Raw genomic sequence first — 16,965 nt, 5'->3', positions numbered from 1 at the left:
ATAATTTATTTAGTGTCTTATGAGTGATATGACAAGAATTGCTGTGGGAACTAGATGCCATTCTGAACCCTTGGAAGTACAGATGGTACTTTGAGTGGTGCTAGATGTTTGCTTAGACCATTAGTTCTCAAACTTGGGTGTGTTTCTGAATCACGTGGAGAGTGTATTAAAACGCAGGTTGCTGGATTCCACCCTCAGAGTTTCTGATGTGGTATGTGTGGGGTGGGGCCTGAGAAGCTGCATTTCTAACATGTTCCAGGTGATGCAGATGTGGTCTGGGAACCACCCTTTGGAACCACCAGTTTGGGTCAATAAACAAACAGATTTTACCAAAGGATAAGAATTAATCCCAAGTCTGGAAAAGTGAGAAAGCAAAAAATAAAGGGGATATTGGCAATATTGAGCCATAGTAATCCTTTAAATAGACAAAAGAGGTAACTTCTAAGATTAATGCAAGATGACCTGAAGCCCAGAAGGAATGTTTGGGGCCTCACTCAGAACACTTACTGCACGTATTCAGTCTCGTAAGTGGGTAGGTGATAATAGTAATGAAAATCAGTTTGATTAAAAATATTTCTTACCACTAAAACATTTCCCTACAAATTGAAAATTTTTTTTTGTTTTAAATTAAAATTGAGAATATTTATTTTAGACTCTGTATGTGAGCCATCTATTCTATGACACTTACCGATTTTTCAGTTGTTAGAACTGTAATACTCATCTAATAACTTCAGCTTTTTCATTGATTTTGATATGTCATAAGGCCAGTCCAGAATCATCATGCAGGTGTTCTGCTGTTTTTGCTTGTTAATTCTTTCAGATGATTTTTAGAAAAACTTTGTCAAGTCTCACCCCACTGAAAACCTATTAATTTTTACTTATAATTGCATTAAATTCATAAATTAACTTGAGGAAAGAACTGATATATTTATGATAATTTATCTTCTTAGCCAAGAATACAGTATGTTTTTCTCACCCAAGACTTCCTGTTTTTCTAAAAGTGCAGTTACAGTCTCCCCAGTATGAGCTCTACGTTTTGCTGTTTTGTTATTTCCAGGTCCTTCATGTTTTTTTGCTATTGAGATTTTTTTCCCAATTATATTTTAAGCTGTGTTTAAGGAAGCTATTGTTTTCTGAAAGTAATTTAAACCTTTCATCAATTATAACAGTAAAGCTGTAAAAAAAAAAAGTTACAGATATTTAAATATAGTATGCATTTTATTAGGGAAAGTGTTTTATTATCGTATTTTTGTGTTTATCTAGGTTACAATTACCATTCTCAAGCAGTGTCCAAATTATAATTATAAAATTCCATCTTCCCAGAGAGGAACAAAGGCAGAACCTGAAAGTTAGAGCAGGAATATCCATTACTAAGACTAGGGAGAAAGTTCTGGAAAGCACTAAGATTCTTGTCACTTTGGGAATTGGTGAAAATGTAAAATAAATTTGTGACAAGAAAGTATCTCTAAGACCAAATAAGATAATATCCATTTTTTTAAATGTTGGGTGCCCCAATTAAATTAATTATATATCTCTCAGTCAGATTATCTTTTTAGGTCCATGCAAGGGTTCTCTTTTGTTTGTTTTATTTTATTTCAATTTATCCTCCAGTCCCCACTTCCATTTCCCTTTTCCTGTGAGGCACGCTTTTGCTTTATTTGGTATATATCCTTCCAGGCCACCTTTCATACATTTATTTAGATAAACATCCTTATCTCTCTCAAGGAACAGTGGGAGAATTTGGGATATTTACTCACAAGTAGGATTGCGGGGTTGCATGCTTACATGAATACTTAATTACACTTGGGGTTGCTCCTTGCTTCCAGAATGGCTCCCACAGTTTATAGTCCCACCAGCAGTGCACACATCTTTGCTGCTTCTCTCACGTTCTTCCTTAAGCTGTACATCATGACTTTGTAATCTCTTCCATCTTTATGAGTTTGTCACATTGTTTCAATTTGCATGAATTAAATATTCTATCTCCTCCATTATTTTAATGCTGATTTAAGTTTCTTCTTTGAGCCAGTTACCTATTCATATCTTTTGCCCACTTTTCTGTCATGTTTCCTGATTTTTTTTTTCTTGCTGATTTTAGGAGTTTCCTGTAAAGTCTAGATATTAATTTCACGTCACCTTTAGATATTAAAAGTATTTTCTCCTCATCTGTGTATTAACACATCTGAAGAATTTTTATCACAGTATCATTTGTGGTAGGTAGCAGGGAGATAGAGACAACCAGTGTCTATCACTGGAGAGATGAGTTAGTGAAACAGATTTACATCCTTCATGAACAAAAACCTTTCATTCTGATGGCACACATTCTTTTTTTCCCATTATGGTTTGGGGTTTTAAAAAATCCTTCCTCATCTGCCACCCACCCCCTGAGATCACAGAGGTAGTCTTTTCTGCTTTCTTCTATTAGCTATAATTTTATTTTACCTTTCACATTTAGATTTTAACCCATTTAAATAGTTTGAGGGGTTTTTTTTTTGGGGGGGGAGGTGTTGTAGTTTTGATATCACCCAACTTTGTATTTATCCATATAAGGAGCCAGTTCTCTTAATGTTATCTACTAAATAATCCTTCCTTTCCCAGTTGGTTTGTTATTAACCTTTCTATTCTCTTCCTTTGGGCCTTCTCTTTTCTGTTCTAGTACTACTGTGTTTTTATTACTCTGGTTTTGTAATCTGTTTTAACATTAGTATATCCTTACTTATAAATTTTAGCATCAATATGTCAGATCCCCCCCCCCCCCAATTCTGCTGGCACTTTAATGGAGTTTGTATTAAATTTATTATTTTAGAGATAACTCGCATTTTTATGTCTTCTTTTTCTTGAACATGATATATATCTATTTTCTTATCTTTACTAGACTCTCTAAATGTTCTCTGTAAGTCTTCTCTATTCTTTGTTAGGTTGAATCCTAAATACTTTATAGTTTTATTGATATTGTGAATGGTATTTAATTTTTTACTGTTGGATTCATAAGTTGATTTTGTGTCTGGCAAACTTGCTGAATTCTTTCAATAGTCAATCTCCTGATTCTCTTGAATATGCTATCAGTTTCTGGGGTGTATTTAATGTCTACAGCTACTGATTAATCCATTTCTCACCTATTGCTGGATCTTTTGTTTTTTTGTACATTTTGAAGATAGGCTGTGGGATGCATATATATTAATGGTAATTATACTTTCTTGAGCTCCTCTTAGCACTTTAAGGTGTCCTTCTTTGCTCCTTTTTTCCTCTTTTTATTTCCCCTTTGATAAAAATTGGTAACCTTGCTTGCTTTTAAGCTTGTATTGCCTTATATGAAATTTCCTGTCATTTTGTTTTTCAGCCTTTTCTGTGTCTGTTGGTTTTAAGCGGACCTTTTATGAACAGCATTTTGCTGGATCTTGTTTTTTAAATCGTTTTTGAGAGTCTCTATCCTCTGTTTGATTTTAAATCCATTTATGTTTATGTTTACTGTAATTATGGTTATTATAGGATTTGTTTCTGCCATACTATTTTTTTGTTTACTTTTGTTATGTTTCTTTTTTCTCACTCTTATTTCCTATGGTAAAAGTGCATTCTCTCAATATTGATGAGGAAGTCATGTTTTATATTTTCTTTTGGTGGTTACCTAACTTACTAAGACCTGGACTTAACATTAATTTTTCTTACCAGCATCTGTGGCCACTAGTGCAGGGACTAGTCTAAATTTCCATAAAATAGGGGGAGTTGGGAGTTCATTAGATTATAATTCTACACATAGAAGTAAGATCTAGGAAGTAAAACATTAAAAAGAATATAACAGAGGCCCCATGAGTCAGGAGCAGTATGATGTTTTTATTGCTGTTTTCTACATGCATAATTAGAAAATGAACTGTATATCAACAGGGTTTTGTGGTATGTGTGTGCTTTTTTTTGCTGTCCATTTGAATTAGTCATAATCCATTGCTGAGAATGCTACTAAGAAGGCTATGATTATTTGTAATGAACTGAAATTTCAGAAAATAAATAAATGTTAAATTAGATGCTAGGAGTGAGGGAAATTCCTATTAAATGACCTGAAAGTAGTAGTAGCATTCGTGGAGTATTTAGTTTTTAAATTAAACAGATTCTCAAACTTTTGACAGTTCCTTAAATGGTGATACATGGCATCTGTGTTGTAGAAAAGGATCTTGGATTCAGAATCCATGTTAGCTCAGGGGACGCCATTAGGAACTGCTCCCCGCCACGCCAGTGCATTCCATACTAGAGGAAAGCATTCTTGGTATAATTATGAAAAGAAGTCAGTCTTCCCTAAAAATAAATAATGTATAACATTTATTTTAGGTATCTTCAACATCAACAATCACACCCCGTTGGATTGTGCCAGTAAGTTAATGATATTTGCAATTTTTCTTTTGGTTACCCTTTCAGAATGAGGCCTAAAGCAAGTACCAGGCTCTTAGTTTTCCTTAAAAACATGGAGTCATTATCAGTGCGCTTTTAATTGAACTTAATGGCTTCAAATTAGTGATTTATGTTTTCTCTCTGTATATGCTTAACGGTGCTGCCAAAAACAAAAATAAAAATCTGATGTGAAGGATGGTAAGAAACAAACAAAAACAAAACAAAACAACTCTGATCATGAAAATCATCTTCCTTATTCCTGTAAACACTAGAGAAGATGATTTGGAACTGAAGTGCTGATTATTGGGTAGATCTTGTCACCTTTGCTCAGATGTGTCGTGTATCTTCCCCAGCAGAACACTGTCCTTTCTAAAGGACTTGCAGGAAGTGGATTATCCTCAGTGGGGAAGGAGGGACATGGTGGTATCTCGCTGATCTCTCCCCCAGCACCGTTCTTGGTGGATGCTGTGACCAGGTGAGGAAACAACTGCAGTTCTTAGGCATCTGTTAGGAGGGAAAAAATAATAATAAAATTAATTATACTTAAAGCAATAATGTCAATTCTTTAATTAAACTTAATTGAAACTGAATAAATCTTTTCTTTATCATTTAGAATAGTGTTTTTTCTTTCTTCATGTCAGTAGCAATTTTCTACAAAATTATGAAGTAGACCTTATTTTTTTTAATGAAGTCTTCATTAGATAAAGATGTTAACAGGTTTATCTTTAAAAATTTATATTTGTTTTAAAATTGATTTATGTTTTTTCCTATCATGCTTTACTATCATATTGTTCATCAGTACAAGTGAAGAGGCACACATAAGGGTGAGGTAGGGAATTCCAAAGGTGGGAGCTCTGAGAGCTTGAAACCTATTGCAAGCTCAATTTTAACATATTGCTTGCCACAGACAGAAACTGGACTCAAAAGAGCTTTTGTTCAGCATGTAGTTCTTCAACTTTAAAAAAAAATTTTTTTTTAACTTTCTTTTTGGTGGGAAGGTAATTAGGTTTGTTTATTATTTACTTAATGGAGGTATTGGGGGTTGAACCCAGGACCTCTTGCATGCTAAGCATGCACTCTACCACTAAGCTATGCCCTCCCTTGTAGTTCTTCAACTTATAATTGTTAGGACCAAAACTGTCCCTGTTTTGCAAAAGATTTATAAGTGCTCATTTCTCACCTCAGACTTTTTCCTGCTATTTCTCATATCCACCTGGTGCTGAACATGTAGGTCAGTTGAAGTGTAGATGCTTTCCTAATTAGAGGGGAAAAAATCCTAATTATAAAGGAAAAATTATTGGAAATGATTAATTTGAGAGAAATTCATAGTTGCATTTTAACATTGTTCTCTCATCTCCATAGTCTTTAAAGTAATATAATTATTCACTTATCAAACACTTCCTGAATGTCTGTTATGTACCAGGCACTGATTATATCTGGCACTGAAGATAGCAGTGAACAAGACAGGCATGGGACCTGCCTCGGGAAGCTTACGTGTAGTTAGTTGTCAGACAGCACTTTCTACAAACTTAATAAGCTGTTTTCCTAAACATTTCTATGACTATTAATTCCCATTGTAAAAACAGAGATTATGTACAGAGGACTAAGTAATAATTCTTTGTAATTGAGTGTACACAATAAAATGTGAATTCTTGAGGGTTCCAAATTAGAAGTTACAGATGACATCAGAGCTTGTGTCCATTCCTTGCCAAAGCAAAGTAGTCATTAAGGAATTAGATAAAAAATGACAAGTAGTACACCTGAAACTAATACTCTGTTGTATGTCAGTATCACAGTGAAGAAAACATGGCAAGTAAATTAGTGAAATAGAATCCAGAAATAAACCCAGACAAACATAGTTACCTGAATTATGAAAAATGGTGGTGTGGTGCTGAAGAGGAAGAATGGTCTTTCAGTGAATCAGCTGGAAAAGTTAAATATCCTTGTGGGAAAAATTAGTCTTTTTTATTGAAATATAGTTGATTTACAGTGTTATATTAGTTTCTGGTGTACAACAAAGTAATTCAGTTTATATATATATATATATATATATATATATACATACACACACACATACATACACACACACATACATACACACACATATACATACATACATACATACATACATACATACACACACATTCTTTTTCATGTTCTTTTTCATTATAGATTATTACAAGATATTGAACATAGTTCCCTTGGCTATACAGTAGGGCCTTTTTGTTTATCTATTTTATATATAGTAGTTTGTACCTTCTAATGCCAAACTTCTAATTTATCCCTTGACCCCTCTTCCCCTTTGGTAATCATAAGCTTGTTTTCTATGTCTGCGAGTCTGTTTTGTCAGTTAGTTCATTTGTATCATTTTTTAGATTTCACATGTAAGTGATAGCATATGATAATCTCTTTCTCTGTCCTACTTACTTAACTCAATATGATCATCTCCAGGTCCATCCATGTTGCTGCAAAACATTATTTCATTCTTTTATTTTTTATGGCTGAGTAGTGTTCCATTGTATGTATATGTAAATACCATATCTTCTTTATCCAGTCATCTGTTGATGGACATTTAGGTTGCTTCCATGTCTTGGCTATAGTAAATAGTGTGGCTTGAACTTAGGACGTGTGTATCTTTTCAAGTTGGAGTTTTCTCTGGATATATGCCCGGGAGTAGGATTGCTGGATCATATGGTAACTCTATTTTTAGTTTTTTAAGGAATCTCTATACTATCTTCCATAGTGGCTGCACCAAATTATATTCCCACCAACAGTGTAGGAGGGTTCCCTTTTCTCCACAGTCTTTGCAGAAGGAAAAAATTAATCTTGACCCAACCTCATACTACACACAAAAATCCATTCTAGATTGAATACAGATATAAATATGAGATATCCAGTAATGAAGCTTTTAGAAGAAAATATAAACAAACATCCTTGTGGCCTTGAAACAGGAAAAGATTTTTTAAACAGATCACAAAAAGCTTTAATCCTATAGGAAAAAACTGATAATTTGGATTTTGTCAAGAACTTGTATTCATGTAATTTCAGGCACTCAAAAAGGGAAGCTACGGAGTGGGAGAAATCCATTGCACCCCCTCTGTCCCTCTGATTCTGTCTCTGTCTTTCTCTCTCACAAAGTACTTACATCCAGAATATCTAAAGAGCTCTTATAAATCAATAAGAAGAAAACAGCTCAATAGAAAAATTGGCAAAAGAGATGAACAGGCAGTTCACAAGAGGCTATCCACATGGCCAATAAACATACAAGATGGTGTGCATCTTGACAAGTTATTGAGAAATACAAATTCAAACTACTATGTGATACCACTACATACCACTAGAATGGCTAAAGTGAAAGAGACACATAGTACCAAGTATTGGTGAAGATACAGGGCAGCTGAGACTCTGTATATTGAAACGGCCATGTTGGACATAGGTTTGGTGGTATCTACTAAACTGAAAATTCTCACTCAGCAATTTCGTTTTTATGTACATACCCAGTAGAAATACAAATATACATCCATCAAAAGATGTGTACAAGAATGTTCATAGTAGCTGTATTTATAATAGTTCAAATTGAAAACTTAAAAGCCCATTAACCGTCAACTAGACAAATGCTAGACTAGAGCGATGAAAATTAATCAACTCTAACTGCAATATAGCAGTGCAGATGAATTGCATAAACATAATTATTTATTGCTGTGCAACAAATTACAAGTGTAGCAGCTTAAAACAACACATGCTTATATAATCTCATTTCCTTGTGGACCCACGAGTCTAGTTACAGTTTAGCTGCGTCCTCTGCTTCAGTCTCTCTCACAGGCGACAATCAGGGTGTTGGCCAGAGCGAGGTTCTCATCTGAAGGATCAGCTGAGGAAGGTCTCCAGTCGTGGCTGTTGACAGAATTTAGTTCCTGAAGGGCTGTTAGACTACAGGCCTCAGTTATTAGCTGGCCCTTGGCCAGAGGCTACACTCTCAGTTCTTGCCGTGTGGACTTTTCCACTGTAATTGCTTATTTCAGCAAAGCAAACAAACAAAGAAGGCAGTAGAAAGCCTATTAGCAAGCCAGAAGCCGCAGTCTTATATATAATATAATCATGGATGTGACAGCCTGTTACTGTTGCTACATTCTGTTGGTTAAAGCAAATCATAGGTCCTGCCCGTACTCACCGGGAGGAGATTACATAAGAGTGTGAATGTCAGGGGGGTGGGGGTCATTGGGGATCATCTTAGAGTCTCCTCACTATAATAATGGTAAGCAAAATAAAGCCCAAAAAGAAGCATAACTCTTAGAGATCAAAATAATGGTTACCCTTGGAGTGGTTAGTGAATGGAAGGGAGCCCAGAAGGAACTTTCAGGGTGCTAGTAATTTTCTGTTTCTTGATCTGCGTGCTGGTTACAAAAGTGTATTCGGAAGGGGGTATATCTCAAATGGTAGTGCACATGCTTAGCATGCATGAGGTCCTGGGTTCAATCCCCAGTATCTCCATCAAAAAAAAAAAAAAAAAAAAGAAGCTAATAATAAATAAATAAATAGACCTAATGACCCCCCCCCAAAAAAAAACTATTTGGTGTGCAAAGGGTCATCAACATATAAACTCCTGATTTGTGCAATTCAATAGATGCGTGTTAAAATCAATTTTAAAAATGGTAATAGTGATGGGGTTGCATCTATAGATTCAGATTTACTTGGGGTGTTGCTGTGTAAAATTTTATTTCAAAGGTATAAAGCCCCAGGGACAAAGCACAGGAGAGGAGACAACAGCAACTGAGAGAACTGAACAAGTTTTGGAAGAAGCTCAGTGATAAACAGGTGGTAACCAAGTTAGCAGAGAGGAGAAAACAAATCTAAGTCTGAAAAGGGACGGGGTGGAAACTGAGAAAATGAAAAGCAAGCCAGTTCACACTGCAGTTCACACCCCAGAAAGGCTCAGGAGTGGGAGGTACCCAGTATTTGAGAAGATAGGGGTACAAGGTGAGGCTGAGAACATGCAGGTTGGTTGAAAGTTTTTACACCCATTTAGACACTCTCCCTCCCCACCCCCACTGATGCTGGTGTGATTCTGGAGGTTTCCCTCTGGAGGAGCTGAGCAAGAGAGGCTCTGGATTTGGGAATTTCTGTTCAGAGTAAGGACTGAACTGAAAATAGGGAGGTTAACTCAGCATTCACACACTGAGGAGTGAGCCCTCCAACCTTCATTCTTTTTTCAGCTTTAGAATCCTGTTGGCCAAGTGTAAATGTCTCAGGGGAGAAATTAAGAGGATGATTCTCTGGAGAAAGTGATCAAAGAGAAATGGCCCAGAGAGACTTAAGTTTGTGGGTCCCTGGATTCAATTGCCAGGAAGTCGGCCTGGTAACTCTGTGTGGAAGCCTGTTAGTTAATGACTTTTTCCCTTGTATACACAGACGGCTTCCAAACAGCATTCCAGTGCTTCATTCTTAAATGTGAACAGACTGCTTCTCTCTTAAATATGAAGAGAGCCAAAGATTATCAGATGTTTAAGGGAAGACCAAAGGAGGTAAACTTGAAAAAGAAACAAGGAGGAAATACAGGAGTGTGAGTATCAAAAACTTTGTAAAATGGTAGTGTGAGAAGGAAGATACTGCATCCATGCAACAATAACAGGAAATTTAAAAAGAAAAGGAATAGAAAACAAGAAAGTTTTCTTAGATATTATTAACCATGTTAAAAATAAAATTCAAAGAATGCGTGGAAGATAAGATTGAGGAAATCTCCCAAAGAGTAGAACAAAAAGATAAAAATTGGGAGAGAAAAGAAAATTGGAGGATTGGTCTAGGAAGTCCAGTATATGAATCACTGGAGATCCAGAAAAAAAGAAGAGAGTGAATAAAAATGAAAAAAAAATATGAAAGAAAGAAATCAAGATTTCCCAGAACAGAAGTACTTGAATTTTCAGATTAAGTGAGCCTACCAAGTACCCAGTACAGAATGAAAATAAACAACGCAAAGGAGCATCATGAAATTACAGAATAGCAAAGTTAAAGGATGTAAGTCTTCGGAGGATGAGGCAGGTGAGGGGGCGGGGAGTACATGTAAATGACTGGTAGTCAGAATGACAGCAGTTTTGCTGAAAGCCAGAAGATAATGGAGCAATGCCTTCAGAATTCTGGAGGAAAGTCATTTTTCACCTAGTGTTTTACATCCAAACTACCAATGAAATGTGAGATTAGAATAAACACATTTTTAAACATAGAGTTTTTCTAAAATACATGCTTCTAAGGCAGCCTTCCTCAAGAAGCTACTTACTAGAGGATGTGTTCCATCAAAACAAGGTGATTATCTAAGAAAGAAAACATGGGACCCAGGAAGCAGCAGTACAGGAATTTACCAGGAGGAAAGTGAAGGGAGGTTCCAAGCAGGTCTGGAAAGGATCCTGTACAGATTTGAAGAGGAGAATACAGAGTTCCCAGAAGGATATTGCCAAGAAAAAAAAAAAAAAACAACACATGGTCTACCCCCAATTTTTAAAAATTATATGACATGTCTGAGCATTCATATTGAGAACAGATCCATGGTTCTATTTGCAAGGTTAAGGAGAAGTGAGGAACTATAGAAAACTGAGCAAGCAGTTACAGCCAAAAAAAAAAGGCAGCTTTTTAGCTCAGGGAAAACAAATTGTACAGGAAAAGAAATACAGTACACTTATATTCAGTTGGGAAAATATATACTTATAGCAGACACTGAATATTAACATGATTTAAATTGTTCAGAAAACTGTTGAAAAGATAGGAAGGAATGGTTGTAGGCCTGGTGAGTGGGGTGTAAAAATGTTACGGCTTCATAATTAATAGCAGGAAGTCATTGTGGAACCATAGGGCTTTGGCGAGTAGCCCTATGTACCAGGTGATTATCTGGAGGGCTTGTTAACACAGCTTACTGGGCCTCCTCAGAGTTTTTGAGTCAGTCCGTCTGGGGTGGGGCCTAAGAATTTGCATTTATATCAAGTTCCAGGGACTGTACTCTGAGAACCAAAGATCCAGAACAGTGAAGGAAAATACCAGGAAAAACAGCTGGCATTGTCTGTCTGTGTGGGAGAAGTGGGGAAGGGTGGTGCAAGTGACTGCTGCTTCCTTCACGTTCGTTGATAGTGCCTGACACGTTAAACTCTGTCCTTTGTATTTTGATACTGTTGTGAATTTCTATGAAACCAAGGTAGGTGTTGTTACATCCTTGCACCTCTGTTCGTGCTCTTCACCTCCAGCAGACTGTTGGGCCCCCAGGCAGAGCCCGTATACTTTTTATTCTCCATGTAGCTCTGACAAAGCAGGTCAACTGGTGCAGGAACTCAGACACAACCACCCAGGTCTATGGAAAGAAGCCCAGGACAGCCCACTTCCCCTGGTATTTTCTGAGCATGTTGCTGTCTTGATATTCCTAGTAATAAACCTAACTCATTACGAAATTAACTGTCTAGTGTATTTTATTCAAAGAAGTAGGGGAAATTGATATCTTTAGACTTCATTTCAAGAAGGAATAAGCGTCAGTTATCTAGAGCATGACCCTCTGTGGAATAGCTCACTGCTAAATTAAGTGTTACTACATACTCATTTGGGTCGGTGATTTTCTTCACTCGGCATGCTCCATGTGGCACTCATGGAGAAACGCCTGTTGCTCCCAGCGCAAACGGTTTTCTTTTCATTTCAAAAGAGTGAATAACACATTCTTTCTTCCTTTTAGCTCTGCTCCAACTTTGGCTGAAGAAACCACCTTGAAGCAGAAGTGTCTGCTGACGACCGAGCTGTGAGGGGTGGCCGGCCCCTCGCCAGTGACTGGGACGCCCATCACCCCCAGCAGGCCGTCCTGAGTCCCATTTCTGCTGCAGCGTGTTGGGTTCCGGAGCTTTTTCTTTACTTGTGGGTAAAAAAGCTCACCTAGATTTGGCTTCAACTCCGTGGAAAAAAAACAGCTACATTTCCGTCCAGCTGGAAGGGTTTAACTACACTACACGTTTGCCCAAGTGAGGGTATATGATCTTTTATTTTCTATTAGGTTATAAATTCCTGAAACAAGGGAATTATTTCCCCTGTGGTTTCCTTCAAGCTCTTGGCTCCACCTAGTGGTTATGTTGTTCACAGCGCCTCCGTAAGTGGGCTGTCTGGTAGCCAGCGGCCTTTTGAATGTTACTTCTCTCTCTGATATCAGGGTGTGTCCTTGATCTGAATGCCTGTTAGAGAAATTGTACCTTCCTCTGCATTACCTGGAAATCAGGGATTTAGGAAATTAATGAGGACACTATGTAGGTCGGTTAACTATTACTAAAGAGAAGTTTTTAGCATAGGGAGGGTTTTTAGATGTCTCCCCTACTTCTGACTTTTTGCTGGACTAGCTAATACTCCAAGTTTATATTAAGGTAAGATAAACCTTGGAAAGAACTACAGAGAAACCAGTTGCCTGTCTATAATTTTTCCAGCCCCACCTTCCCACAGGAAGCACACTTGCATGTACCACAGACACATTCTGTAGCTTTTCAGTCTGGAAGGGGCGGGGGTGGTGAGAGAGACCCTGGGGCATTTCCCGTCCAGCAGCCACACTCCTCCCGAGCCCTGCAGACCCAGGGAGTGGAGGAGCCGCGCGGTCCTTTCTAGGTGCCTGTTTGGGTGTGGACTCCATTTCCTCTTAGTATAAGCTGAACAAACTTAGAGTGCGTAAACCGAAGGGGGAAAAAAGTACCAGAATAGAAATAGGGAATCGGGATTGGGGGGATTCTGTTTCTTGAACACCTACCATGTCTGAAACTAAACACAACATGTTAGAAGAACTCCCATCTCAGTTTACGTTAAGGACTTAGTTAAAAATAATTTTCTACAATTTCCTCTTCACTTTTGGTATATGTAAAATATTCTGAATGTTAAAGTAGTGCATACTAATTATAGAAAATAAAGAATAAAAATAATTACTTGCAATTTCAACACCCAGAAAAACCCTATTTTAGCTTTAAAACTTTAAAATGCATAGCGTATACCTCAGTTGTGTGGGGAATGAGGGCGATCTGGGAACCGTGCTGAAGTTATCAACCCCTGTTACAAGAACTGATGTTAAACTGTACCGCCTGGAGTTTGTGTTTTGGTTTTCTGGCCTGCGGTGTGTGTATAATTGTTAATTTATGCTGTTCACCATAAAAGAACATCCAGTTTTAAGATCTTTAAAACTCCATGGTTTGGACTATACTACTGGGTTCCCCATAGCATAATCCTGTGCTCAGGCAAACGCCCTAGTGTCTGACTAGAAAGCACAGGAATTGTAATCTTGTGCTGTTTCCCAGGGAGCTGTAGAGATTGGAAACCACTTTTGCACAAAACAGCTTTGCTGAAGGAAAGAAAGTTGGCACTTCTTGTTGGCTGCTTCCTCTTAGCCGCTGTGCTGAGCTTGTGAGTTTCATTGGCAGAGCTCTTGCCAACCCTTAATTGTAAAACAAATTTTCTCACAGCTGTAAGTGACACCTAGAACCAGGAACTTGACCCAGGACATGTTGGACTGGACATCACATTTTCAGCATAGTGCTAACCCAAGAAGTAAAAGGTTAGAAGTTGTGCAGAGCACTTTCTAGATTTTGGAATTAAGTTGCTGAAAATATTCTGTAACTTCTGTGTCTTCAGGTACCTGTATCCTTGCCTGTCAGAATATTGATAGAGGCTTTCTTAAAATTCATTTGAATCTCAAGCTAAAAGGAAACTTTTTCTCTTGTCGACAAGAAGTGGTAAATATGGAAATTAATACTTTAATGATTTGGCCATGACAGAATAGATACCTGTTAAGTATAAGTTTCCTTTCGTATCTGCTACAGGTGCCATCCCCAGAGCTCATCTGAGTGTGGAGCGAGGGCAGGGCAGGGCTGAGGACATCTGAGACCGTGTCAGATAGGGAAGGGGAAACGTCTGTCTCTGTGAGGAGGGAGAGCAGGTGTGAGTCAGTGAGGCGTGCTGGCAGCGAGTGAGATTGGAGATGATCCCTTTAAGGAGGCGGGCTGGTCACACTGAGGTGGGAGTAGGGTGGAAGGAGGGACAGCTGTGGTGTCACTAGAGGCTGGTGGCCCTCAGGGCACAGTACCTGATTACAGAGATTGTGAAGTCCACCTGTACCTCTGAGCCACCTGGTGAACTTCAGTACAGCGCTGCACCTCGGAGGAGATGGAATAGCCTGACCAGCTGTCAGAATGGCAGCTAGTTGGGCAGGAAGGTTTTCTGTATCTGCAGAACGTTCCCGTGCAGTAGTACAAGAAAGCCAAGGAGAAACATCGGCAGCGTTTAATTAAGTCAGGAGTAATGAGAACATGTTTGAAAAGAGCAGGAACAATGGTCTATTTGAGTGCTCCAGCTAGAAAGCTGTCAGCATTACTCCCTCAGAAGGCCGCTTGGAGGGGATTTATAGCTGAGATAACAGACCCCGTTTGGCAGAAATAACCAAAGGCTGCTTTAGCCACAGGCTCAGCTCTGTGGTTCTTTCCAGATTTTCCAGGGCCAGAGTTTGCTCTGGTGACTCATGAGGAACAAGGATGCTAGGACTTGGGACTGAGCAGATTTTAGGCGGGTGCTGAGAAAGTGGGGGGCTTCTTTTGCCCTCTGACTGTTGCTTCATTGCTCTGTGAGGATCTGTGGCTTTCCCATGGTTTATGTTTTAAGAAAAAAAAGTTTATTAAAAATATTACTTATAGTCTCCTGACTTTTCGTCTTTACCTTTTTCTACTGTGTCACAGTCCCAGGTGTCGTGTGGACAGTTAAGGATGGAAGCCCTGGGGGTGTTCCCTGTATCCTGACTGCTTGTTCTCTTGTGCTTCTCAGCTCTGGCTGACACTGTGCCTCTAGACAAGTCCCAGAATGAAGGCTCAGGTGTCACTTCAGAAACTTCCTTAGAGCAGAATTATTTGGCAGTCACTTTCCCATTTTTTTTACCAGTAAGGGTCTTGAGAAGCCAAGTTCTCACCTTACTTAGAGCAGGGGTCAGCAGACGCTTTCTGTGAAGAGCAGAGAGGGTTGGTCCTTCACTGGTCACTGCGGCTGCCAGGGCACAGACACAGCGTGGGCAGAGGTGAGCTCAAGGGCTCAGCTGTGCGCCAGTGCGGTCTCTTGGGCGATTTCAAGGTGGCTCCCTGGTCAGGCGGGTATTCAGATCGATTCTGCAGATTGTCTGTCACTTGGAGGCACCTGGCAGGTTTAGACATCGGCGTCCTCACTCACAAATGGACGAGATGCGGTCGTGAGTCTCCCACCTGACAGGCTCTGAGGTCTCACCATTTACTAACTAAGCTGCCCTCAGCCTTTTGGTTGCTTAGAAACCTGGAATCTTTTAATGTATGACATATGAGTCTGTATTATTTGTTCTTTCTTCCTCTTAAATTTTAAACTCTATGGTTCTTGAATGATCAGAAGAAAGTTGGAAGCTCTTCCTACCTGTTAGCCTCCAGGATGAGGATAGCTGTTTGGATTATGGAGACTTGCCCTGAGCCAGACTCTGCTGGGTTAACATGTTGGTGGCGCTGTGATTATTTCCAGTTCAAAGAGGGAGGATCCGCAAGTCACTTTATCACACTGATGGAGGCAGTAATTCAGTTTCTGTTTATCAGAGAGGTGTTTTGGCACAGATCCCTTGCCCTTTTTATCTTCCTATCTGGAAATGATAGACAGTTACGAGGACCTCACTAACTAATTTGTGTTTACTTTTTATATGTGTAAAGCTTTGCAGTAGCTTTTGAAGTGTAATTTATTTTTATATCAAGTGCACTATTCGTTCAATGTGTTCCACGGTTTTATATGACTTGTATTAGAAGCACTGCACTGAACTGTGAGTTGTTTGTACACTGAAATGACAACTGTAGATGTGACCACAAATAAAGCTTTTGTGAAACACTCATCTTTTTACGAGCTGTCCCGGTTTCTTGGAAGTGTAATATCTACATGCTGGCCTTTTTCACTCCTCAACAGAATTGTTAGGTAAGAGTTGCTGTCGTACAACGTGAAGGGGCAAATAGAAGCAGTGAACAGAAGTCACCCCAGTCCACAGTGTTCATGTTAGCATGTATGGTGTAAATTTGGGCGTGGAGACATTTTGAAGTTGGGAAACCTCATTGGTCATACTCTGCATATCCTGGAAGGCACAGCGGTGATTTCCAGGAGCTGCGCGGTACAGCAGAAACACGGCTCTCCTGCTTAACGCCCATGAGATCCTGAATAATTATAGTTGATCCTCAAACAACGTGGAGGGTGGGGTGCCTGCTCTCTGCGCAGTGAAAAATCCACGTATCACTTAGAGTCAGCCCTCCGTATCCACGGGCTCAGCCAACCTCAGACCATGCAGTACTGTAGCACATTTTTTAAAAAATTCATGTATAAATGGACCCATGCAGTTCAAACCCGTGTCATTCAAGAGACAACTGTATTTAACCAACTTGTGCCTCGGTTTCTTTGGATGACACATTCAGTGTGCAGCCAGCATCAGGTGGAGGGTAGGCAGACGTCCTCAACCTCCTCCAGGTTTGCATCGCGTCGCCCAGTGAGGGGCAGCGCTGCCAGGTCAGCATGCGGGGCAGTCGCACAGCGCTGTGGGATGTTGGCAGGGCTTCTGAGAAA

At 39.1% G+C, this 16,965-nt stretch overlaps 1 protein-coding gene across 5 annotated transcripts in view; it reads left to right on the top strand.

The window, feature by feature from the left end:
• Positions 1-16,249, top strand: part of EPB41L5 (erythrocyte membrane protein band 4.1 like 5) — a 102,969-nt gene extending 86,720 nt beyond the window's left edge. For 4 of the 5 annotated variants that reach the window (XM_074363511.1, XM_045516354.2, XM_074363512.1 and 1 more), the window contains 3 exons: positions 4,318-4,359; positions 4,731-4,852; positions 12,080-16,249. In XM_074363511.1, the coding sequence (XP_074219612.1) occupies positions 4,318-4,359; positions 4,731-4,852; positions 12,080-12,146 (231 nt within the window). In that variant the 3' untranslated portion in view covers positions 12,147-16,249. The remainder of the gene's footprint in view (positions 1-4,317; positions 4,360-4,730; positions 4,853-12,079) is intronic. The other variant, XM_045516345.2, reaches the window with a different exon arrangement.
• The last annotated feature ends 716 nt before the right edge of the window (positions 16,250-16,965 follow it).

This window comes from Camelus bactrianus, chromosome 5 (genome assembly GCF_048773025.1).
Source record: "Camelus bactrianus isolate YW-2024 breed Bactrian camel chromosome 5, ASM4877302v1, whole genome shotgun sequence".
Taxonomy (NCBI): Eukaryota; Metazoa; Chordata; class Mammalia; order Artiodactyla; family Camelidae; genus Camelus; species Camelus bactrianus.
The sequence above is the reverse complement of the archived record's forward strand: the minus strand, read 5'-3'. Positions and strand labels throughout refer to the sequence as shown.